Here is a 27,396-nt window from a genome sequence, read left to right on the forward strand (position 1 = left end):
AGGCAGATCATTTCGAACTCGATACAAAGAACACATCAAAGCATTATCCAGAGGACACAATACATCTACATATGCCGAACACATAACTAATGCCAACCATATATAAACACAGACATGGAAATCCTACACATACAACCTAAAAACCAAAAACTCAACACACTAGAACAATATGAAATATACAGGCACACCAAAACACATCCTGATCAAATTCTCAACACACAGATCAATTTCAGAACACACACACTATTTGACACAACCCTTCACCACAAGAACGCACCCACTCAACAGGCAGAGATATCGAAATGCCGCCAAACCCAGAAGACTCTGATGATGGTGGCAAGTAACACCAAACAGCTGTAAGCCGCACATGCTTACATAATTAACACGAGTAAGTTCGCCAGTTAATCAATTATTTATTAATTATTAGTTAGAAATTTTCCTTTTTTTTTCATTTCATTTATTATATTCCATAGATCTTACATTAGCAATGAAGCTTTAAGATGTGGAAGAAGTCAGAATTTTACAAGATTACAATTAGAATATTTTTACATGTTTTTACAATTTTCTACAATTTTTTTACAATTTTATGACGAGAACTACTGAGATGATGTGAGGCCGAGGTTTCGCGAAAAGATTACCTGGCATTTTCCTTATAGTTGGGGAAAACCCCGGAGAAAACCCAATCAGGAAATCAGACCTAACAGGGGTGATGTGAAGTGAGGCCGAGAACTCGCCATAGATTATCCGACATCAGTCCCATGGCTGGGGAAAACTTTGGAAGAAAGCAATCAATCAGACCAGTCGGGGAGTCCAACCCAAGCTCCGGATCTGGAGGCCAGCGAGTTGTTCTATTAATGTTTTTGCACAATCCTTCTTTGGTATTGTCCTGAGTAATCATCATCATTATATTCCAAGCACGAAATTAGGCCATTGTTGGCCTGTTTCGGTTGCAGCTATACAGGATCCAATAGACGTTTCTGTGGACATCCAGGTCGTCGTCGTCCTTAAGGGTGGTATTTTAGCAATTCTTGGGGTGTCCGGCCAGCTCCCATACGAGAAATGTGTTCAAGCCATCTGTTTCTGTATTCTGTAATTTTTTCTTCTAATGGTTGCATGTTGAGTTCCTGCAGTATATCCTCGTTCCTCTCGTGGTCCAGAAGTTAGTATGAAAGTCAGTTTTTTTACGTGTATTTTTGCTATGAACTGTTAAATTAGTTACAAAGTTTTCACGATTACATTCGAGGAAGATTATTAATGAAAAGATATACTGACAAGTTATAGGCATTATTTGTAGTCTTTTGAAAATAGTCCTGCACGATTCCTTAGATTTGGCACCTATTATTATTCTAATTACTCTTTTTTGTATTAGAAATACACTGTTACTATCTGTGGAATTTCCGCAGAATTTTATTCCAAAACTCATTACCGAGTGGAAGTTTGCAAAGTATATTATTTTAAGTTATTGATATTTACTGTCTACTGCATAGATCTAATACCAGTAGTTCATTGAAACAAAAGCAGACAGTGGTGGTTTTTCGACAGTTTCCCTTCATATACAAGGAATTTATAGCCATCGAATACAGTCAACAAAAAAATATTATGTGCTGACAAGAGAACAGTCCAGAGTCTTATCGTTTCTTTACAAAACTACTCAAATATTGTTGTTAATCTAACACAATGTTCAAGATATGCTACATTATATTGCACAGTAGTTTGTTATATGCAGTAATGGCTGAAATATTAAAAAACTGTGGACACTTAGCTTTGCGTATTCATCATCATAGATGTTAATAACATGTATAACAAATGTTTTTGAATGAAAATATGCAAGTGCATATAAATTCTGGCTTTCTTCATCATAATGTAAAGCAAATGCTGTGGATTGTGATCAGACTGTGGCATGCGGAACCACAGAGAGCAACTTGTAGTATTAGGTGTCGTCTTCTCACACCATGTAATAAATTGCTAATTTAAAACTTGTCTTTGTACTGCAGGAACGGAATTTCTTGGATCAGCATGTGACTGGTATAAAAGAGGAATATGAGGAGCAGAGCTCTGATCTCTTATCTGAGATAAAATTTGAGGGAGATCCAGTGCCAATTTCGTTCCCTATGGTGAAACGTGAACCAGAGGTGAGTGGAGCACAAGTAAAGGCACATTCACAATGAAAATTAAACTTAACGTAAGCGTTAACTTAAGAATGTAAACTTTACGGTAAAATCAAGAAGTCATACCATCGTTCACGATGGGTACATAAACATAACCGCAAGCATACTTGGTAACCATGGAAACATAACAACGACGCCATTTCCTCATATCCTGTTGTATACTTCAGCGCTCCACGATTGTGTTCTGTTTTGCAAATCACGTAAACATAAGCATGAAAGTTTGGAGTTTGCAAACTTTCATGTTAACGTCTTACAGTAATGTTTATGTCAATGCTTATGTGAATCATTGTGAATGATCCCATTTGGTATCCTGGGCGCAAACTTCTGCGTTTATGTTATGGTTATGTTTAATTTTCATTGTGAATGGGCCTTAATGCACAGTATATGCCTCTCCCAATGTTTATCTTGAATTTTCGTTGTCACAGACACTACTTTTTACAACGGTACTTGCAGTGCCTTTTCCTCTATGATGGAGAGGAGAAACACTTATTACTATTTACTATTACAAGTTATGTCATGTTACAAAGAACTCTAATAATGTTGAACTGTTATCTCTGTTTATGTTTTAAATGTGGAAGCGAAATTGCTTGTTATGCTTACTCTTAATAGTTGGCAAGCTACACATTCCCACAATGCGTTTGAAGAAATGTGTTTCTTAAGGACATGTTTTTTTATTGTATAAAATTCTTAATAGTTTTTATCGTGTCCAAATAATTGATTTTGCTTTAGATGTATGAATAAATGAATATTCAATCTTTCTTAACGTGGTGAGGTTGCCAAGGACAAAGAAATTTGTTTACAATAAACTAAAATTTACAGCAGATAATATTTCACATAATGACAACATGCAGGAAAATATAGTATACAGATAAAAAATAGAATGAGAAAATTCAATTTGAATTGAAATACAAGTGTCGCTGTAAAATCTGCAGAGAACCATTCAAGGCTATCATGGAAATTTCCTTAATTGTTGTTGTTGGGACTACAGTGTGTCGTGACATCATTTCTTCGCCTTTTCTTTTTGAGTATGTACTTATTTTCAATATATCCTTTGTAGAATATTATATTTGCAGAGAGAAGATATTTTGTAACTGCACGATAAATTACATAGCTGATCTTTATTCTGCCAGTAATGTGTATTTAATATTAATACAGTTAGACAAACGTACAATTAGAAACTTCATTTTGCCAATTTTAAAATTACTAGAAGTAACCTTAATTTCGTTTCCCTCTTATGACTAGACTCCAACTAGAGCATGAAAGTAGCAAACTAGTTGGGACAAGTTACCTGGTTGAAGTTCTTTCAGGGCTTATCCCTTTAATCATTGAGAACAAATGCTCGGTAACTTTCGGTGCTGGATGCTGCATTCATTTCGCTGGCATTATCTATCATCTTCACTTCAGTCAGAAACTGGATAACCATTGCAGTTGATAACGTGTCGTAAGATAAATCACTTACAAAATCCACCAATCATATAGACCCCAAGTAATTTACACGAGATTTATCTGTAGTAATGCAATTGTTTTAATGAACTGGCATAAAAACATACATGTTTACCTTGAAAACAGGACAGCGATGTATATAAACATTTTTACATTTTACACTTTGCCATCCTTCTGCCTTCATCTTATACATTATTACATTTGAAACAAAACAACTCGGAATGTTGTTTACAGACGAAAGATGAACATTTTATACACTTTTCTGGATTCTTTCTGTCCACAGAACGTTCACATAAGTGGCATCGTCCACGTTTTGCCCCACTTTGCACTTGTGCTGAAATACGAGGAGGAGAAACTTTGGTGCGCCTACTTCTATTCTTGTGTACTAAAGATGTTCCCAGCTCAAGAAGAAATTCTCTTCTGCTATAGTTGTTTTTTTTTTCTTCCAGTTAGGATTTAACTCCAGCCAAATTATGAACGCATTGAGCGCACTAATATTCAAACTATTAGAAAAAAAATAACCATGGGCCACCTCCTTGTCATAGGTTTTGTAGTGTATGTCCTGACTAATTTGTCCATTGTGTCTACACCTGACTTTGTTGCGTTATAGTCTAGTACCATAATAGGTTTTCTTTTTCATCTTCAGCTATTTCCTCTTTGAAATGCATAGTGCTCAGCAGAGTCACTACCTTACCCTTTTTTGGGCAATAGGAAACTATCGTAGCGGATTCCTGGAATCCGAAGAGACTTGAAGCTGCTTTCCTTCCCTTGGCTATGAGAAATTCTGCGGGTAGTTCACGGCAATTCTTTCTTATTTTTCCTAACAGAGTCATCTGTTTTCTTTCTAATTCCTTTGCCAGGTCCGAACTTGTGAAGAAATTATCTGTTGTGATGTTTCTACCACTCAGGGATAAATTTTGAGTTAAGTCCGATACTACTCTTTTTCCCTGATTCGATTCTCTAGGCTGGTCTTCGCCCCTTCCTGTGTACACTTGCAGGTTTGTGACATAGTAATTGCCATATTTTTCGGGTTTTGAGGGGATACACTGCCGAAAAGGACACCTGCCCCTGAAAGTTACCAGTTGTTCATCAACTGTAATATTCTCATGTGGTTCATACGCGTCATGTAATGTGCTTAGCACTGCTCAAATACGTCCCTTATAGCAGCCAATTTATTAGGGCTACGATTCTGTCTTCGCTGTTGAGCGTCATCGAACCGAAGACAGCGTGATATTTCGGTAAAACGGTTCCTAGCCGTAGAGCTATTGAAAATAGATCGGCCATGCTCTGTGTTCCATAAATTCACTATTTCCTCATTGTGACCTTTGCACACTCCTGCGAGTATAAGCAGGCCAAGACAGCACTCAAATTCTTCTCTATCAAGATCTATCCATTTGTTACCCTAAGTAATGTTACCTTCTTTGTTGGTCACTTCAAAATATTATGCAAAATGCTAGGCTTCATAAATAATTCAAAATCTAATTGCCCAGTGTTTACATTCCTCAGACTAAGCCGCGTTGGATCTGGAGCCGTCTTCATTAGGTTTCGTGCTGGCTGCCTCCCTTGATGCAATCTAACAGGACTTTTGTTCCATACTTCGTTTACATTTCTGGACATCAAAACAACGGTATCACTATTTCAGATATTTACTTAGTGATTATCTATTACTATAAAATGTAAAGGTAATCCGTGACGCTACACCCCATGAAGGGCCAAGACCGACTAGCCGGCTGCTGGCCTCACGTTCACATGCCGAGGCAGAGTTAGGCGATCATCCAACGATAATGGAGGTATCGTGTGGTTAGCACGATGATCCCTCCAGCCGTTAGAGCTGGTTTTGCGAAACCAGATTTTTGCTACCTATCGTAGCTCCCCAAGTGCATCAAGATGCTGGGTGGGCACTGGTCCCATACACTGGACGAAATTTCATGATAAAATGTCTCCCCCATGAGGATTGGAACCAGCGCGCATTCCGTAACGCGAGTCCTAGGCAGAATGCCTTAGACCACGACGTTACGGCGCGGAACATCTATTATTATTGCTGCTGGTTTTTGTTGTAATAAATAATTGGTAGGTGAAATATACTTACTTGAAAACATTATATTTGAGATGTTAGAAACTTCAGGAACAGTTTCTAAATCTCCATCATCATCATCATCATCATCATCATCATCATCATCATCATCATCATCATCATCATCATCATCATCATCATCATCAGAATTTTCAGCCGATTGACAGTCTTCGATTATAATAGCATCAATCTCTCCATCGTCAACAGATTTTTCTTCATTATATTCCACTTCCTCATTATCTTCTTCTTTCACAATTACGCCTATTCCCGAACTAGTCAAATATCTTGCACTCTTCATGTAATTCTACATCACACTGAGGAAAAAAACACTAATAAAAACTTAGGCAACAAACCTTAACAATGGATAAGAAATGAGCGGCAAATATTATATCATTGTTGCACGTCTTCCGTATAACAGATGTTGAAAGTAATGGTCAACATTTCTACTTTTATAATTTTACATTCAAAGAAAAAAGCCAAATTTAATGTGGTCTTATAGACCCAAATGGTACTCAATGAAGAAATAATGAATATTTTTTAAAGTATTGAAAATATAAAAATTAATGAAATATTTTTGGATACAGTTGACTCAAAGGGATAAAGTCATAAATTTTGAAAATTATAGTTTTAAATATGGCGGAGATTTTTCTTTCAAAAGAGCTACTGGGGTCATATTGACCCCACTGGTACTAGGAGGGTTAAATATGTATTCTATAACAGCCATTTTTCACCAGTTTGCGGTGGCACACTCGAAAAATCCGCTGGTGTGCTGCAGAACACCAAATGCAGCTCAAATCAGCCTTCAGTAAACATAGAGTAGCTGTGCCAGCAACAGAGAAGAGAGTGACTGACTCGCATCTAGGGTACCTAGATCAGTAAAATTATAATATCGTGCCAACCTTAAAAAAAATCGTATTTTTTCTTGGCTTTATGAAAGGAAATGTTTCATGCATTAAATACCTTAGCAGCACATGTAATTATATTGTATTTTTTTCAAATTTCCCAAATAACAAATTAGAAAAGACGTGCATAATAATTATCACACTAATATTGGAATAATTTTCAATCATTAAATTTTGCATTTCTGACATAAACCTTAAATAAAAATACAAATATTTTGTTAGTTCAGTATGTGATTAATGCTGTTGTTTCTCTTCTCAAGGTTTTTTGCGACATGGACATTTCTAGCGTTCATCTTATTATCATTCCCCAATATGTTGACGCAAAGGTAATTCATATAAAATTGAAAATATTTTATTTAGTAGGCCTATGTTAACGCATATAGATTTTTCTCATTAATAGTCAGGATCACGTAAGTGTAATTCCTAAAAGTTTAATTTGGCTGTCTCTTCAGTGTTGCCATCTAACACCAAATATCATGAAAGAGGGAAAAATCACAATGCTAGCTACTACAGTAGTAGTAGTAATAATAATAATAATAATAATAATAATAATAATAATAATAATAATAATAATAACGATAATGACAATAACAATAATATAATAATAATAATAATAATAATAATAATAATGACAATAACAATAATAATGATAATAATAATAATTTGCTTGTTTACTTATTTATCACAAGTCATCTTTATGTTGCGAGGTGTTTCCTAAATGGTTCAATAATTTATGAAACAGTATATTTTCTTCCTGGACTTCTCGCATATTACGTTGGTAATTAGGATTAGTATGATCTATTATTAAAATTAATTTTGTGTGGCAAAATCAAATTCATTGCTTTGACTAAACAGTTTACAATTCACGTCACCTAATCAAAAAATGTATTTAGTTTGATAAAACAGAATACAAGTTTGAAATGTATACCATACTTAAAATACTTACGAGCACTTTATTTTTTGGAGAAGTTGCTACACTGCTATTTCCTCTCTTAGAAATTTTAATAAAAGTCTAAACACGAAATAATTCATTAAAATGTGAAATATATTTCTTTCCATGTTTCATACCAAGTAGATCTATAAGCTATTTCTTCTTTAATTACACTTACCTGAATGTAGAGTTGAATTCGAATCACCACGCAACAGAACTGAATTGTGTATTGATATTAATATTAATACCAGTATTACTAAGTACAGTAATTATTAATTCACAGGCTTAGGTACTTGCATTTTCATCAGCATAACAGTTAGAAAATAACTTCCAGTTGTTTTTGTCAGTACTCGAAATTCGAAAAGAAGTTGGTAAAAGAAAATTGAACCTGACATGTAGAAAATCTCTATAATCCACTAGCATATGTAATAATAGGTGGAAAATGGATAGGTTTCACCCTTAGGGTATTAAGGTAAGCTGATCCGGACTATATTTATATTTTATAGTACTCATTCCTTTCTAAAACCTTAAAATTCTTCTCGTACCTGGAAACAACAACTTCAGATTATATGAGTGTGCCTCAGGACTTTAAATTGTGCCACATATTGGAAAAGGTTGAAATATGGTGATCTGTAAAGAAAAGAGTCATCCCATAAAAATCTGCCCCAATAATTCTCTTTTGTTATGTTAAAATCATTTATGGACAATACGATTAAATGCAATTCTGTGGAATCTAAAATCGATGTCCTTTCCTTAATCTAAATTGTGTTATCCTTCTGTTTTATTTTTTCTGTATTTTTAGGAAGAACAAAGTGACTTGGACACAGTGATTGATGACCCAAGAGTTGAAGTAACAGCAGAGGACAACGAGATTTTGACGAAAAGGTGAGTGTGGTGTGCGAGTCTTCAACTAGAGAGTTCATTGTGTTTGAAGTGTCCGTGTTATTGACTGTCCAGAGGCAGCATCAGAAGAACTGTCTGTCTCAATCATCCAGCAATAATCAATCATTACATTCATACTCAACTTCCTTTGGTATCTGGTTTCCATAATGTACTGTTCCAACCTTTCTTCATGTTCTTCTCTAAAAGTGCCTAGATTTTCGTGAAAATAAAGTAAATGGACCTGCAAGAAGTGGGCCTTTACAATCATATTGCAGTCCAGGGCCTCTACAACGTAATTTCTACAGTTTCTTTATAATTGAGGTCTTTATAATTCCTTAAGAAATTATGTAGTACCATTTTGAATCTATATCAATAGTTTTATCTGCAAACAGTTGTTCACAGATACAAAGCCACTGTGTAACATTAATTTTTCTGTTTTATTTATTTATATATTATTTATTTATTTGTTTGTTTATCTGTTTACTTAATTTTTTACTTATTTTTTCTATATTTTTATTTATATATTTATTTACTTATTATTTATTTGTTTATACATTCATTTATTTTTTTGTTTATTCATTCATTTATTGATGTATTTATTTATTTGTTTATTCACTCATTTATTCGTTTATTCATTAATTTATTTGTTCATTCATTTATTTGTTTATTCATTCAATTATGTGTTTATTCATTCATTTATTTGTTTATTCATTCATTTGTTTGTTTATTCATTCATATATTTGTTTATGTGTTTACTTACTTTTTACTTATTTATTTCTATATTTTTAATTACCTATTTATTTACTTGTGTTTTTATTTACTTATTATTTCATTATTTATTTGTTTATTCATTCATTTATTTATTTATTTATTTATTTATTTATTTATTTATTCATTTATTTATTTATTTGTTTATTCATTGATTTGTTTATTCATTCATTTATTTTTTTATTCATTCATTCGTTTGTTTATTCATTCTTTCGTTTATTTGTTTATTCATTAATTTTATTTATATAGGTATACATTTATTTGTTTATTCATTCATTTAATCGTTTATTCATTAATTCTTTTGTTTATTCATTCATTTAATTGTTTATTCATTCATTTATTTGTTTATCCATTCATTTATTTGTTTATTCATTTATATATTTGTTTTTCTTTCATTTATTTGTTTATTCATTTATTTATTTATTTGTTTATTCATTCATTTATTTGTGTCTTCATTCTTTTGTTTATTCATTGATTGGTTTGTTCACTGATTCATTCATTCATTCATTCATTCATTCATTCATTCAATCAATTATTCATTTTTTTGTTATTTATTTATTCATTCATTTATTTATTTATTTTATTTTTGTATTTATCTATTTATTTATTTATTTATTTATTTATTTAACCTGTCTGTCTGTATATTCCTTCGTTCATTCATGTATTCTGGTGTAGCTAAGGAGATCAGTCATTCGCTTCCACACCACCAGCTATACTACTGCAATAAAACATAGAATGGTTCTTGAACAATATTATTTCACCAATGACTGATATGTTTCTGTTTGGCCACTGTTTCCTATTCCCCTGCATAGACCTAGCCGTACTGTCCCACTCACAGAAGAAACATGTTGGTATTGTTATTAACTAATGGAGAGTTCTTAGCTGTAAAGCCATAAATCCTCCTGCTGGCCAATATTTCGCACATACAGTGAGTTTGGAGCAGTGCTGTCACGAAATCTGCTCCGCAACTTATGATTTTGAAGTTACGAGATGGCCGCGTGCGTTTCTGTAAACATCTGCATGTGAGTACGATAATAATGAGACAGTTGAATACTCGTAGTTCATTTTCTATTTGTAATATTCTTTTAATCTTACAACAAAAAAAACCGTACTTTACTATGAAATTCAGATTAGTGTAACTCTGAAAATATTGATATTAGGTTACATGTTTATATGACATATTTGCTCATAATGTCTTCGAAAATAAGCTGCGTAAATGGCGGAGAATCCTCGTTAGTCAGCTTTTGTATCACAAGAATAAGAATTCGAAAAATTTATAGGATATTTGTAATTTGGAATTTCGAAACAATCGCATATAATAGCACCTCATGAAATAGGTTTGTGTTCATTTGAATGTTCAAAAATTGTATATATATTCGTTGCGACTATTTTATAGATTAATAGTATCTTTACTTCAGGATTGCAGCTACCAATGGGAGGATTATATCATCAGAATTGGACAGTCTTTCTCTTGAAGAGAAGGAGACTGTGTGCGACATTCCCAAGAATTCAAGTTCTTTGGGAAATCCTGTGCGGACTCATGAAGATGAGAAACAATTGGAACTAGAGTTCTCTGAAGTATCTTTCTCAACTGCGAAAAAAAAGAACGAGCATTTACCCATCGACGTAGGCAAGAAACGTTTCAAGTGTGATGTTTGTGGTAAACATTTCGCGAAATTGGCTTGCCTAAAAAGACATGAGCGCGTTCATACAGGCGAGAAACCTTTTAAATGTGATGTTTGTGGTAAGTGTTATTCGCAGGCTGGTAGCTTAAAAGTCCATAAACGTGGGCACACAGGCGATAAACCTTTCATATGCAATGTTTGTGGTAAAGATTTCACGACGTTGGCTTGCCTAAAAAGACATGAGCGGGTTCATACGGGCGAGAAACATACAGGCGAGAAACGTTTTAAATGTGATATATGTGGTAAAGGTTTTATGAAAATGGCCAGCTTAAAAGTACATCTACGCGTTCATACAGGCGAGAAACCTTTTAAATGTGATGTTTGTGGTAAGTGTTATTCGCAGGCTGGTAGCTTGAAAGTCCATAAACAAGGCCACACTGGCGATAAACCTTTCATATGCAATGTTTGTGGCAAAGATTTCACGACATTTGCTTGCCTAGAAAGACATGAGCGTGTTCATACAGGCGAGAAACCTTTTAAATGTAAAACTTGTGGTAGGTGTTTCTCGGAGTGGGGCAATCTAACACGACATAAGCGGATTCACAGTGCTTTTAAATGTAATGTTTGTGGTAAGCATTACTCGAAATCGGATAAACTGAAAGCGCATGTACGCCATCACTCTGGCGACAAACCTTTCAAATGTGATGTTTGTGGTAAATCTTACTCGATGGCCTATTTACTAAAGAACCATGAACGCGTGCATACTGGCGTGAAACCTTTTAAATGTTCCAGTTGTGATAAGTGTTTCTCGCATTTGAATTCTCTAAAATGTCATGAACTTCTGCACACTGGCAAGAAACCTTTCAAATGTGATGTTTGTGGTAAATGTTTCTTGCAGTCGAGTACCTTAAAAGTCCACAAACGCAGGCACACAGGCGATAAACCTTTCATATGCGATTTTTGTGGTAAAGGCTTCTCGACGTCAGATAACCTAAAAACACATGAGCGCCGACATACGGGCGAGAAGCCTTTTAAATGTAAAATTTGTTGTAAGTTTTTCTCTGACTGCAGTAATCTAATAAGACATAACCGGCTTCACACTGCTTTGAAATTTGGTGTTTGTGGTAAGCGATACTTGAAATCGGATAAACTGAAGGTGCATGAACGAATTCACACTGGCGAGAATCCTTTTAAATGTTACGTTTGTGGTAAATGTTTCTCCCACTCATATAGACTGAAGAACCATGAACGTACACACACTGGCGAGAAACCTTTCAAATGCGATGTTTGTGGTAAGTGTTACTCGAAGTCTTATTCCTTGAACGTCCATAAACGCGGGCACACAGGTGATAAACCTTTCATTTGCGATATTTGTAGTAAAGATTTTACTACGTTGGCCGGCCTGAAAGTACATGAGCGTCGACATAGTGGCGAGAAACCTTTTAAATGTGAAATTTGCGGTAAGTGTTTCACGGATTTGACTAACGTAAGAAGACATAAGCGGATTCACACTGGCTAGAAACTCCAGCAATGTGGTGTTTGTGGTAATTGTTACTTGCAATTGGCTAACTTAAAAGACCAAGATCTCTTTCGCATTTGCGAGTAACCTTTCAAATGTAATGTTTGTGGTAGTTGTTACTCGAAATAGGATAACCTAACATCTCATGGACGCCGACACAGAGACCAGAAACCTAAAAATACGATGTTCGTTGTGAGTGATTCTCTCTCTACTGGTCTTTAAGCCATGAACTTTTGAGGAACATAAATGTGTCAACCGTCAAATGTGTTTTACTATTGCTAAAATTCAAGTACTCCCACCTTATCGTAACAAATATTTCTAATGCTATTTTTGTGGTGAGTTGTTTTTTCACTGTGGGGTATCGTGAAAAGCTATTGCCATGTATAGGCGAGGTGCCTGGAACGTGTTTCCTTTGCAAAACTATTTCAAATATGTCTGCAAACATACTGATGAAAAGATTTGGTAATGCCATGATTGTGGAATGTTTTTGTCATTTCTGTAATCTAAAGTTTTTGAGGTCTGGTCCACAAAATAAACCGGGAACGAAAAATTTAACTAGAAGTTAAATACTGTTAAAATACATTCGTTAAAAGGTGAACGGGAAATTTGTAGCAAAGGTGAAAGTTGATTCACTCTGTTGTCATAAAACTATTTTCTTGTCGTATATTTTGTAGCATGGATTCCGTAACATGACATCATCTTCATTCATCGTGTCTTATTTGAAAAATGCAATAGAATCACGTGCATTATTATTGTACGTATATGTGATCAGATTACTGAGTCAATTGAATTATTAAACAATTCTGTGTAATAAATTTGTTAGTAGGTTAATCTATGTTTGAAGAATTGTTTTGAGATCATGGGATGAGTGATAGCAAGAGTAAGAAGGTAAACTATTGATGAAGGGGCGATACCTGACATGTGAGCTGTGTCAGAAGGGAAAAATTGAGCTTTTAAAAATAGAATTTATTTCATGATGTTTAATAAACGAATCTAGAGACAAATAATTTCATCTCATACCTAAAACCTGTTTTCCACCTCCACACTGATTGGTGACATAGCCACGGTACATAGTAATGTCACATAACAGATCTTGCGTCCCGTGCTGTACATAAGATTTGCTGATGATATGGCGATTGAAGAAGAGATCATACTAAGAGGTAAGCTGCTGGAGCTAAGGGACATCTCCAAGCAATATGGGATGAAGATAGATACAAATGAGGCGAAAAACATGGTTGTAGGTACAAAAATAAGCAAGATAAATTTACTAATTCTGAATGAAGCAGTAGAACAAGTGGACAAATCTCATATACTTGGGGTTTACTATAGGCAGTAATATGAGCTGCTGCCAGGAACTCAAACATAGGATAGCAATGGCCAAGGAAGCTTTTAGTAGATAGCGGTGCATCTTCTGCGGACTTCTGGACAAATAACTAAGGAACAGACTACTGATGTGCTTTTTATGAAGAATGGCATTGTATGGGGTAGAAGCATGGACATTACGACGAAGTGAAGAGAAGTGAAAAGAACTATTTACATGTGAATATGGAGAAGAATGGAACTTGTTAAGTGGACAGTCTTAATAGGAAATGAAGCTGTGTTGGAAAGAGTGGGTCAAAAAAGAATGATGCTGAAACTGACCAGGAGGAGAAAAAGGAATTGGTTGGGTCACTGGTAGAGAAGAAACTGCCTACTGAAGGATGCACTGGAAGAAATGGTGAACGAGAGAAGTGTTTGGAGCTGAAAAAGATATCATATGATAGACGACATTAAGATATGTTGATCATATGTGGGGTCAAAGAGGAAAACAGAAAATAGGAAAGATTTTAGAAAGCTGGGTTTGCATTGAAAGACGTGCCCTTTGCCAGAACACTGTATGACTGAGTCTGTGTTTATGTCAACTGGCTTGTTCTCATGAAAGAACGCCATTGTTCAATATGCACATTGTCGTTTCCATTGACAGTTTATTGTGAATCATATTGCAGTTTTGTACTCATCCAGTGTATGTATCAAAATTGTATTAATGTAGCTATAAGTTTACACATTTAAAATGTTATTTCTTATCTGTACTCCTTGAAATACTGATTCGGTCCTCAATTTTTGTTAACATTATTGTATCGCCTTTATATTGTTTGTTTTATTTTATTTCTATTTCTTACTTACTTACTTACTTACTTACAAATGGCTTTTAAGGAACCCGAAGGTTCATTGCTGCCCTTACATAAGCTCGCCATCGGTCCCTATCCTGTGCAAGGTTAATCGAGTTTCTATCATCATATCCCCTCTCCCTAAAATCCATTTTAATATTATCCTCCCATCTACGTCTCGGCCTCCCCAAAGGTATTTTTCCCTCCGTTCTCCCAACTAACACACTATATGCATTTCTGGATTCTCCCATACGTGCTACATGTCCTGCCCATCTCAAACATCTGGATTTAATGTTCCTAATTATGTCGCGTTGAGTGGAAGAGAAGGCCTTACGGCCTTAACTCTCCCACCTAATAAATCGTTATTATTGTAGTTATTATTATTATTATTATTATTATTATTATTATTATTATTACATTCATTTCCGCGTTGTTTAACTTTCTCCATTCTCCTGTAACTTCATCGTTCTTAGCCCCAAATATTTTCCTAAGAACCTTATTCTCAAACCCCTTTAATCTGTGTTCCTTTCACACAGTGAAAGTCCAAGTTTCACAACCATACAGGACAACCGGTAATATAATTTTTATAAATTCTAACTTTCAGATTTTTTGACAGCAGACTAGCTGATAAAAGTTTTTCAACCGAATAAAACAGGCATTTCCCATATTTATTCTGCGTTTAATTTCCTCCCGAGTTTCATTTATATTTGTTACTGTTGCTCCAAGATATTTGAATTTTTCCACCTCTTCGAAGAATAAATCTCCAATTTTTATATTTCCATTCGTACAATATTCTGATCACGAGACTTAACATTATTCCTTTGCTGTAGTCGTGCCAGAGAATCAGTCCCATTCTGAGGCTTATTGTAGGGATTCCTAACAAGCTGTTTTTTTACGGTGATGGGTTGTTATGCCTTCGCCCAACCCCCAAGCTGGAGGACCATCCCTTATCTGCTGTCCACGACTGCTTATTCAATATATTCGCAGCTACCCTCTATATCTGGAGGCCGTCTCCTTTATCTGCAACCTGAAGACACACAATGCCGTGGTAATAGGGACCCACAATACATGGATTTCTATTTCTATTTTTGTAATTATATTCTGTAGTCTGATATTATAACCTCTATTAGAGGGTGTGGCTGGTATGTACATTTATTATCAGGCTGAGGATATGTGTCAGTTGAAGAATAACTGTTTGTATGCATCTGAAGTCTGACTGGTGTATTGTGTAGCTAGTCAGCGATGTATGCAATGGAGGGGGAAAGGAACTGGCCACCCTACCCCGTTATCTCCTACCGAGTTGCCTCATAAATGGTTTCTTCTTGGTATCACTTGTAACTTTCAGACCTGTCTTCGGACAATTGACTAAACAACAATAATATGTTCTGTTCTGTATTATTATATAAATTTGTACTTGACCATGTTATAGCATCTTCCGATGCATTAAAATTTGTAATATGAAATATTGTTCCAATATTTGAAATGTTTCATTCATATTCTAACACTGCTGGCGTCCATGTACACAGCTTCGTATGCATGCTGAAGCCTGAGGTGAATTTCATCAGAAGATTTTTTCTCTTTAATGAGGAATTCAATAACAGTGTGCTGTCGAAGCAAATCATTGTTGTAGACCAATTTGCAAACTGCCTGTGATCTATTGTTGGAAGCTAATGACGTCACAACATGTCAACACGCGATTATGAACATGCAGTCGTTTTTATTACATTGTTGGAAATGGAATGGTAATATTCTGAAGAGACCCTATGTTTGAAGCTGTAAGTTTATGGTTCTCAAAATTCTTACATATAGACATTCCTTATCGCATCGCAGCTGTATAAACATCGTCCACTACATCAGTGCTGGAAGTCAGCACAAAAGCAATGAGACAAAGGCAACTGTGACGGAAAAAATGGAAATCTTACGAAATTACGATGAGAACAGTACTCTTAATCAGAAACAACTCTCTGATTCATTAGAAATCACATCATCCACATTAAGGACAATAATAAAAAATCGCGACTTAATCTCTGAAGCTCCGACTTGTGAAGGATGTAAGCGCAGGAAAGTGAAGGTGATAAACATGAGGACTTGGAAACACGCACGCGACAAATAACTATAAATTACTTTTTTCGAAAGAATTGAGTAGAGTGTATATTGTAAATGTCTTTGACGTACAGTATAGTAATGACTAGACTTCGTGGAATTGCCACGAGAATCGCAAGGTTTACTGCGCACGCGGTATAGACTGTATGAGAAGGGGGCGTGCAACGGATGAATTATTCCTCTGATGTAAACACTGAGCAGTATGCTGCGGTTACAATAAAACCTGTATCCTGCATTCAAGAAATATAATGAATGATCATTGATGTAGGAAGTGTCTAAACATGTAAATACACAATTAGTTTATAGTGAGATATATTACCTATTAAAATTTGATGTAAGATATTCACATCATCCTTGAATATGTGCATTGCAGTGAAGAGTTACGCCCATTTTGAGCGACTGCAAAGTAACCTCCACCGATGGTACCTTAAACAGTTGTTATTTTGGGAAAATGTATGTTCAACATCACACGATATAATACGTGCATATTTGAAGAACGGAAAGTCACTACTTTTTAGTACACCAACTTCAGATGTCTCGTTGTGACCTGATGGGACATCATTTATTATACGAAGTTGTGAATAGGCAGAATTTTGAGCAATAATGTTTCTGAACTTACATTTCTCTTTTTCTGAAATTAATGAATTGTTATTTTGGATAACGGTTTGTGATACTTTATCCACTATATTAAGGGCTTCTGAGAGTTGTAGTTTAGACGATTCTAACAGGATGATGCTTTTGGACACGATTTTCTAATTAGAATCAATGAACAGAATATCTTCCAATAGCTGTTCAAAAGCAATGATTTTACAGCTGCAACAGCTGAACTGTCTGTGCTATCCAATGCATCAATTACCTGCATTATATTTCCGTAATGTTCTGCATAATAATTAACAGCATCCAACCACGTTCCCCAACGGTTTAAGACAGGCTGCGGGGGTAATGTATTCCAGAGGCAATTGTTTGGAACAGCAACACTCTCATTGTAGTATGTTTGATTGAATTCTTGTCTGCACTGAACAAATGTTAAGCTTTGACTCTTCCAACCACAGTAATGCAAAAACAAGTGCTTACATAGGTATACATTAGCTGTAGCTGCTCTATCTATTTGAACCGGTCACATCTCTTTACATGAACTGCTTATACTACGAGACCGGGTGGTCGCTCACCACCTCTATACTACCGTACATCGGCAACCTGATAGCATGCTGTGTGTGGCAATTCAACGAAGTCTAGTAATTACATAATGGAGTAATGCTGTATTACCTTTCATGAATCATGTATTTCAATAAAGAAAAATGCTAATAGTGCTGAGACGAGATGTTATGGCACCAACATGCGCGAAGTTTTAAATTGCCAGCCAGCAGGGTAGAGGAGTGGGGGTTGTTTGGGTTACGGTTCTCAAGCTCAGAGCGGCAGGCATATCCGTTTCATCTCTTTCCAAAAACATTCGTCTTACCTTAGTATCACCACTTTCCTACTCAATAGCCGAAGGTACCTAATGGAATTACGCCCGCTATTCCATCTTTATATTCTTATTCTCCGTCCGAATCAGACAATTGATCTGTGCTGGAATCAGATGTCCCTAAGTTTATGGAGATGTTCTAAAAAATACTGTCCATCACGTGCTCAATTTCAATGTAATTGTTCTCTACTTTCTTCACATAATCATGCACTGATATCCATTTTTGGAAGAAGCGATTGCAGAGTCGTCCTCTGCTTATGTGTAGCGTAGAAATTATAAATGAGTCTTCTTAGGACTTCCTCATCAAAACTGTCTACAGCTGCAACAATCTTCTTCTTCGGCTGTGATTTTTCCGGACTGGAGAAAGATCTGCTGTTCCTGCCTCAATATTTTTCCCTTCTTTCCTGATTCTTGCCAAGGTTCGCTTTGAAATACCAGTGGCAGCCAGTACTCTTGCACACACGCTTTTCAATGGGATTGGTATTCCGTTTACAGCCTCTTCTGACATGAATTTCCATACATTGTATGCTATTTCATGTCCTTGACTATGAACTACACTATGATTTCACACCTTAGACAATGTCATAATGAGGGCGGTCAGAAGGACAATGTTTTCAGTATTAGCAATAGCGGTAGTAGCAGAACGATCTGATCACTCGGAATGCTAGTAACCAACTAACCCAACACCCCTCCAGTTGAGTGTGAGGGCGAGTCCAAGCAAACGAACTAAAAAGCGTCCTTCGCGCCGGTGCCATAACTTCTCGTCTGGGCTCTACCGTATATAAGTGAAAATTAGTATACCCGTCTAATACGCGGTCCTGATTAATACGAAGTTTACACGCAGTCCCTTGAACAGCGTCTTATCTGCATTTTATTGTATTAACCCATAAAATTGGATCCATTGGGGGTATAAATGTGATTTTTGTTTCTATGTGTTCAGAAAACATGAAACATTCATCATATATACATGCACATTCCCAGCAATATACCAATTTTCCCAGCACACTTGTTATTTGATTTTGAGATTTCTAAGCGACGACTATGCGGCGGGTCTGCGTAGCCCATATGTTGCAACGCAGCACTGCCGCTATTGGCTATCGCCGATAAGCAGACACACCTGCAAACGTCAGAAGGTTTGAGCGCGACTGTATGTATTTGTATGCGATATAGGATTACTTTCAGATCCCATTTTATTTCGCCGGTCTTTATTAAATTTACAGTTGTTTCATAGCACACTTTATGCCAAAAGAAGAATTAATTAATGTTTTTGTCACTTGGCCCATTGTATATTTATTCATTTACTTAAACTCTTCAAGTGATCCTGTTTGACAAATCTTGTCATGATCGGCAAGCATCAAACTTGCGATTTTTTCTTTCATCTGCAAGAAAATAGTTCACTGTACACAAAAATGCCAACATGATAAATCATTCTTAATAGCATTCTCTTCGACACTACACTGTAATCAAGATTGTGAATACATTAGTTACCCTGTAAGACGGTGCTAAATGTTTCGTACAATATATTATTAAGAAAGCTGAAACCACTTCTGTGGAATTACGGCCACCATGTCACTCAATTGAGTGGGCTCCTTGTATAAAGGTACTTGACTTAATATATGTCAACATGTATGTCGATCTTGGAGTCAGGCCATAAAGGGAAAAACACTTGAGGAGAGGGATTCCATCTGGTGCGGTGGATTGAACTTCGGCGTAGTTCAGTGGTTACAGCTCAAAATTTCATAAAATAGTTTATTTATAAAAAAGAAAATTCTGAAACTAACCCACAGAAGGGCACATAAGAAATAATGCGGAACTGTAAGTGACAATAGTTTGAAAAAAAATTGTGTATAATTTTTTCGTAATTAGAGTGAAATGGGAAAAGAATGTGAAGTTCCAAACTTTGCATTGCTGAAGTTTACAAATAAAATATTACATAATTCTGTAGAAGTCTCGTCGCGTTACAATAATGACTAAGTAGGAGACTTAATGAAAAATATTTTTCATTTGACAAGGTATTAAAAGTAGGACTATGAAGTTTTCATAAGACTACCATAAACTAGTTTCATAGAATGTATACGAATCGCCTAGAATGAAACTCCACTTTCACCAAATTATGAACTTTGGATTTAGGACTAGGGTTCCCAGACATATTGGGAAAAAAAAAAAAAACACGGGGACACATCAGTAATCACTGAGTAAGTTTAGTATGCGCACCTATCAAACATGCCAATCTTACAAATTGTGTGTGTAGTAAAGTTTAGTACTCAAACACTATATACTAATTAAGGGTAAGTAGACAAAATTGCTAGGGAACCATATTTGCATTAAGTTTATGCTTCTTTATGTATTTATTTGTTTTATTTATTTTAGTAGGGTATTTTACGACGTTTTATCAACAGCAAAGGATATTTAGCGTCTGAATGAGATGAATGTGATAATGCCGGTGAAATGAGTCCGGGGTCCAACACCGAAAGTAACCCAGCATCTTTATGTACGTTGCCTTCAAATTGTTTATACTAATTTATCTCAGAAATAGCTGCAAAATTCACTACTCATGTAACAATATTCTTATAAATCAATCCGCATGGGCTTTGCAATATTCATCTGAAAAATTAATTTCACTTAACAATTGTTTATTTTGGAGAATCAAGTCATGAAAAACCACACAATCCCCACTGAAGAATGATTTTACACCAAGGATTGATTTTATTGTTTTCATAGACAATTTATTTTTCTCATCAGTTCATAAACCATTCATGTGAGAAAATAATCTTTCGACAGCTCATTTGTTTCAGGGATACACATAATGAACTGCACTACTCCTTTCAGATATGAGAGTTCTCCTTCATTACTTTAAAAACGATCCACCTAGACTTCATCTATACATTTGGTGTTGCCATCACTGGCCTTGAGAAATTAATAACTCAATAATTGTTTCATAATAGCCCATCTAGAGGAATGTAGAATAAACATTGTAAAATTTACATTTCTGTTTCGACAAGTTTCAGTGCAGAATTTTGCAGGGAATGTGATAAATTGGCCGTTTGGAGTCAAACTGCAATTTATATGTCTCAACTTTATAAGAAAAATCACAGTTTGGAATCTAACTGCACTAGTTTTTCGTCTTTCCTGCGAAATCAGGTTTTTGGATAAAATACAATTTGATTCTAGACGACTCATTTATTATTATTATTATTATTATTATTATTATTATTATTATTATTATTATTATTATTATTATTATTATTATTATTATTAAGCACGCATCACTCTTCACTTCCTTGCTCTCACGCCTTCTATTCTGCAGGGGAATTCATGACATTCAATAACACTTCATGAAATTGATACTAAAACAATGTGTTGTACTAGTAGACTACAGTATATTGTAAATCTCCTCTGTATATATTTCATCAATTTACACTGTGACTAAAAAGTAAGACTTTATAATAGTATTAAGTTTTTTGACTTGTACCATATTCTAGCTGTAATGTAATTTATGAATAACATGGAATGTTAATAAATACAATACAATAAAGCTATGTTCGTAAACAGCGCTTTGGTCATAGCCCACGGCCATTTGGATCGGAGAGATTTGCTTTTTGTCTAGGTTAATTAAGTTCGGTTAATGGCTAATGGTTGATAAATTGGAAGATACGAGTTTCGTTTTGTGGAAGTTTTATATTGTTGAAGAGGCTTGCTCCAATTTTGTAAAGATATATATGAAGAATATAGGTATATATTGCAAGTATACATATGTTTTAGTCTCGAATATATTTTCATTTGCCCATTCTAGATTCATTACAGATATATGTGTATATCAATTTTGTTGGGACTATCGTTATTTTGTTATTATTATTGTTATCCGTTAAGAAGTTTTAGCTTGAACTATAATATCAAAGCGAATTTTAAAGATCTTTAAGTGCAAAGTTTATATGATTCCGATATTGGTATCATAGCAGGTACTGATTTATTCGCTATTTTGGAACTCAGTTCATTTGTAGGGACTAGGTTTTCCAAGTAGTCATATACCGGTGATATTCAATAGTATTCTCCTTACTGAAGGATTATATAATCTCGTAAGCAACGGTTGGATTGCTTAAAATGTTTCCCCCACACTGAAGTAACATGTGACGAGAACAGAACAATAGTACAATTAGGCTATAATAGCATGATGAACTTGCAACAAATAATTTTATTTTAAGCATTTAAATTAATACTACCATGCATTGACATATTCGTGTTAATGTGCGAACTGGATCATACATAAGTGAGAGAAGTACAGGTAAGCAAGTTATTACAAAATGCTGTAGGCTCGTTGTTTAACTCATCAGTTTGTAATTAAAAATATAAGTTAACTGGACAAATATTGTTACTGCGTGGAAAGTACATATACGCAAGTTAATATAAATCCACAGTTCTTTGAAAATGTTAAATTCTCAGCGAATGCATGAAGTATTTAGAAAAACATACAGTACCTATTTACAGAGGATTGTAACTACAAAAATCATTATCAGACTTATGATTATATATATATATATATATATGGCTGGGAGGAAAAAGGTCTTAAGTTAAAATTTTATTCTTTTCAAGAGAGCAGTAGAAAGATTGAAATTGGTTTCAGTTATAGAGTTTTTTAACTAAGAGTTTTTTGCTGGTTATTATTAGTTTATATTTCTTCAAAATAGGTAATGTTGCTCATTTAGCAATTTTCTTGATTATTTCCAAAGATAGTCGCACTTAAGCCTTTTTAAGACTACAACCGAAACTGAGTAGAAGGGACTATTTAAACATAAGACCTTTTTAATAGCAAAATAAATGAGAAATGTAATTTATTAGGAATGCAAAATGGGTCTTAAACAATTATAGGACTGTTTACCCTGGTGCTTAAAGTTTTAAAAGGAAAGGGCATCAGTATGTCATAAAATGGCTAAATTCCAAGTTAAACCTTTTTAATAGGGAAGCATGGAAGGAAAACATGTGATGGTTTGTAAGAAATAAAGTATTAAATATTCTTAAGTCCTTTATTCTGTGTGTGCTCGATTCAAAAAGTACTTAGGACATTTGGTAACGCTCTGTAAATCCAGTCAGGAGTCTTATTTGACTTTAGCCGTTTCACCAGATTGTAGAGAATTGTTTCCACTTTCAGAATATGTAAAATCCCATTTTAACAAAAAATTGACCTATGACCTTTTTCCTCCCGGCCCCACAGAGAGAGAGAGACACACACACACACACACACACACACACACACACACACACACACACACACACACACACACACACACACACACACACACACACACACACACACACACACACACACACACACACACACACACACACACACACACACACACACACACACACACACACACACACACACACACACACACACACACACACACACACACACACACACACACACACACACACACACACACACACACACACACACACACACACACACACACACACACACACACACACACACACACACACACACACACACACACACACACACACACACACACACACACACACACACACACACACACACACACACACACACACACACACACACACACACACACACACACACACACACACACACACACACACACACACACACACACACACACACACACACACACACACACACACACACACACACACACACACACACACACACACACACACACACACACACACACACACACACACACACACACACACACACACACACACACACACACACACACACACACACACACACACACACACACACACACACACACACACACACACACACACACACACACACACACACACACACACACACACACACACACACACACACACACACACACACACACACACACACACACACACACACACACACACACACACACACACACACACACACACACACACACACACACACACACACACACACACACACACACACACACACACACACACACACACACACACACACACACACACACACACACACACACACACACACACACACACACACACACACACACACACACACACACACACACACACACACACACACACACACACACACACACACACACACACACACACACACACACACACACACACACACACACACACACACACACACACACACACACACACACACACACACACACACACACACACACACACACACACACACACACACACACACACACACACACACACACACACACACACACACACACACACACACACACACACACACACACACACACACACACACACACACACACACACACACACACACACACACACACACACACACACACACACACACACACACACACACACACACACACACACACACACACACACACACACACACACACACACACACACACACACACACACACACACACACACACACACACACACACACACACACACACACACACACACACACACACACACACACACACACACACACACACACACACACACACACACACACACACACACACACACACACACACACACACACACACACACACACACACACACACACACACACACACACACACACACACACACACACACACACACACACACACACACACACACACACAAGGTATATAGATCATATCTGGAGACAAAGAGGGAGACTGAAAATAGGAGAGATTGGAGAATGCTGGGTTTGCAATGCATGTTCTGCCCTTGGACAGAACACTAGGAATGAATGAAATGCAGTTAATAAATTTGCAACAAATAATCGCTTTGCAGAAAATAATATCGAACAAAATATCACGAAAGTGATTAATTATCAGCTATAACCATTGGATTATACGAGTCGATCCTTCCCTTAGCGCATGAATGCTCTAACGACTGAGCTACCCCAGGAATCATACGTGACACCGTCACAATTCTTCCCTTTATATCCGCACAACTGAAATGGGCTGAGAAGACGCCAGATCCCAACTTGCAAATGCACTATGTATGTGCCAAATATCTATTGTGTGTAGAGAAACTCAGTTTAGTGTATCTTTCAATAAAATACCTAGTTTTCATATCTGTACTAAAAATGTTCCTTGTTCTTCTGCAACACATTACTGGTTTCAGACATGTAGAGAAATTTAAGATAAAGTGTTTAGTATTTACCTCTTTTACCTTGTAGAGATAAGACGACTAGGCCTTCTTTTCCTCTCTACCAAGCCATTACAACTACAATTTCACGAATTCAATTAAAATTACACTAACAATGGAATCTGAATGCTAAAATACTGACTCATTAAATAGACACTAGACTGTTTCTTGTACAAGTTAAGAACAAACAAGGAATTAGTCCCTGAATTAGAAATTAAAGTCAGAATAATTATATTGGCATGAAATCACTGTAGATTGAAGTATTTTATGCTAGAATAAGACAATTCTGTACGAGAAGTCATATCTGAGCCTGTCTTAAATATTTACCAAGTGTCTAGTAAGTAAGTTTGAGTTTGAATTGAATATTATTTGGATGGTCTCTCCTATTAGCAGTAGTGAATCTAGAGGTCTTTTCGGCCTGGTTGAAGCAGTTGGTATAGCGCTGGCTTTCTATGCCCGAGGTTGCGGGTTCGATCCCGAGCCTGGTCGAGCGCATTTAAGTGTGCTTAAATGCGACAGACTCATGTCAGTACAGTTACTGGCATGTGAAAGAACTCCTGCGGGACAAAATTCCATCACACCGGCGATGCTGATATAACCTCGGCAGTTGCGAGCGTCGTTAATTAAAACCTAGGCCAAACATTTTCTTATCTATGGGTCTTAGCAAGGAATTGTGGAAGAAGATCGAATACGAGGTAATTAATGCGTTGTGAACTAGATCGTAGCAATTTGTAATTACTGTTTCTCAACAGCACAGTTTCTATAATCAATGTCACTTACATTACCTTTTCTTTCAGTTGTGATGGATGTGATCAAAATGGAACCTGCAGTTGATCCTCTCGACTTACAACTACATGATGGCATATACGAAATGAAAGAAAATGATTCTTTATCAAAGGTAAATCAAAGGTCTTACTATATATTTTGTTTATTTGTATGTTTACCAGTGCCAGAAAAGCTCTCATTTCAACATTTCTCACTTTATACCCAGTAGACTAAATTAGAAACCAACGCAGTTGTTGTTTGGTATAAGGCGTCATGAATTGGTCTGGCATTATGAAGTATACTTTGGTTCTACTCTCCTCGTGAGAAGAAATTTTCACAGGAACATAAGCTAGTTAATGTTACCACTACTCACTCTGCATAATGATCAAGTAATGCAGAGTCACAGTTGTTAATGTAATCCGTCCACGGCTCCACTGTGGTTCTGTTTGGTACCTGTGTATGTTCTATTCCATATGAAATCGATCAGTAAAAAACCTCGCATTTTTTTATACTCTAATTTTTTCCCTATTTATACAAGGTGCTGAGGGTAGTGCATTTTCAAAAATATACTATCGAAAGTCAAACGGTTTTCGTTTTGTTGACCGACAAATTTAGCGTATTTTAGAAAAACAAGCCTCTTTCAGCGCTCAGAATTCTGGAACCATTTACTGCAGAACATTGAACGAGAGCTCGTTTTGAAGCTGACATTTGGTAGGTTATGATAAGAAGTAATGCTTATTTTTATTGTATACAGAGAGACAGATAATCTGATTTTACTTACTTTTTAGGATTTTTTCCCGTTTGTAAAAATGTAAAAAAATATTGAGAAAAAACCTTGCATTATTAAGAGGGATTCGGCGTTGTTTGCTTAGTGGTACTTCTATAAGTTTCTGGGGTATTAAATAAATTATTTTCACACGCCTAGACTTGAAAGGCGCAACACAGCACACACTGACCGAGAGATGAAGATAAGCAAGCATTAGGCGTTATTTTACTCCTGTGTTTAAGAAAAACCTGTGATAAAGCTAGCCCAGCTATGCGCTACTAGACGAAACATCACGTGTTTATGTCTCCTGGCCTTGCTTCCTAGGCTAGCTCCCGCCTCACAGTCACCTGGTTAGTTCACGCGCGTACTATTTATCTTCTTTATTTGATTTTTCAATACCTTCTTATTAACGTTGCACCAGTAAAAAATACGTGTTTATTTGTACTTTCAATGCGGAATCTAACTATATATTTTAAAAATATTTTTTCGTGGGCAAAGGTGTCTTAATTAAGAAAAATCTAAATTTCTCCATATCCATAAAAAGTAAGAAAAATCTGTTTACATGTCAATATAAACATTAATATCTCAGCATCAAAATAAGCCATGATTTTGATCATTGTGTAAAAGGGTTTCGGAGCCACTATAGTTTAAATTTGCTAATTTTATGAAAATACGATGAATTAAAATATTTT

At 35.8% G+C, this 27,396-nt stretch overlaps 2 protein-coding genes across 5 annotated transcripts in view; both read left to right on the forward strand.

Moving 5' to 3' along the window:
- LOC138692150 (zinc finger protein 665-like) overlaps positions 1-15,946 on the forward strand; it is a 65,581-nt gene extending 49,635 nt beyond the window's left edge. For 2 of the 3 annotated variants that reach the window (XM_069815170.1, XM_069815171.1), the window contains exon 6: positions 10,587-15,945. In XM_069815170.1, coding sequence (XP_069671271.1) covers positions 10,587-12,312 — 1,726 coding nt within the window. In that variant the 3' untranslated portion in view covers positions 12,313-15,945. Of the gene's footprint in view, positions 1-1,994; positions 2,133-8,320; positions 8,404-10,586 lie in introns of all 3 variants that reach the window. The other variant, XM_069815173.1, reaches the window with a different exon arrangement.
- A 5,687-nt stretch (positions 15,947-21,633) lies between these two features.
- The window catches only part of LOC138692152 (zinc finger protein ZFP2-like), a 32,600-nt gene continuing 26,837 nt past the window's right edge, over positions 21,634-27,396 (forward strand). For both annotated transcript variants that reach the window (XM_069815179.1, XM_069815178.1), the window contains exons 1-2: positions 21,634-21,759; positions 25,971-26,071. In XM_069815179.1, coding sequence (XP_069671280.1) covers positions 21,660-21,759; positions 25,971-26,071 — 201 coding nt within the window. In that variant the 5' untranslated portion in view covers positions 21,634-21,659. The remainder of the gene's footprint in view (positions 21,760-25,970; positions 26,072-27,396) is intronic.

Source organism: Periplaneta americana, chromosome 16 (genome assembly GCF_040183065.1).
Source record: "Periplaneta americana isolate PAMFEO1 chromosome 16, P.americana_PAMFEO1_priV1, whole genome shotgun sequence".
Lineage (NCBI taxonomy): Eukaryota > Metazoa > Arthropoda > Insecta > Blattodea > Blattidae > Periplaneta > Periplaneta americana.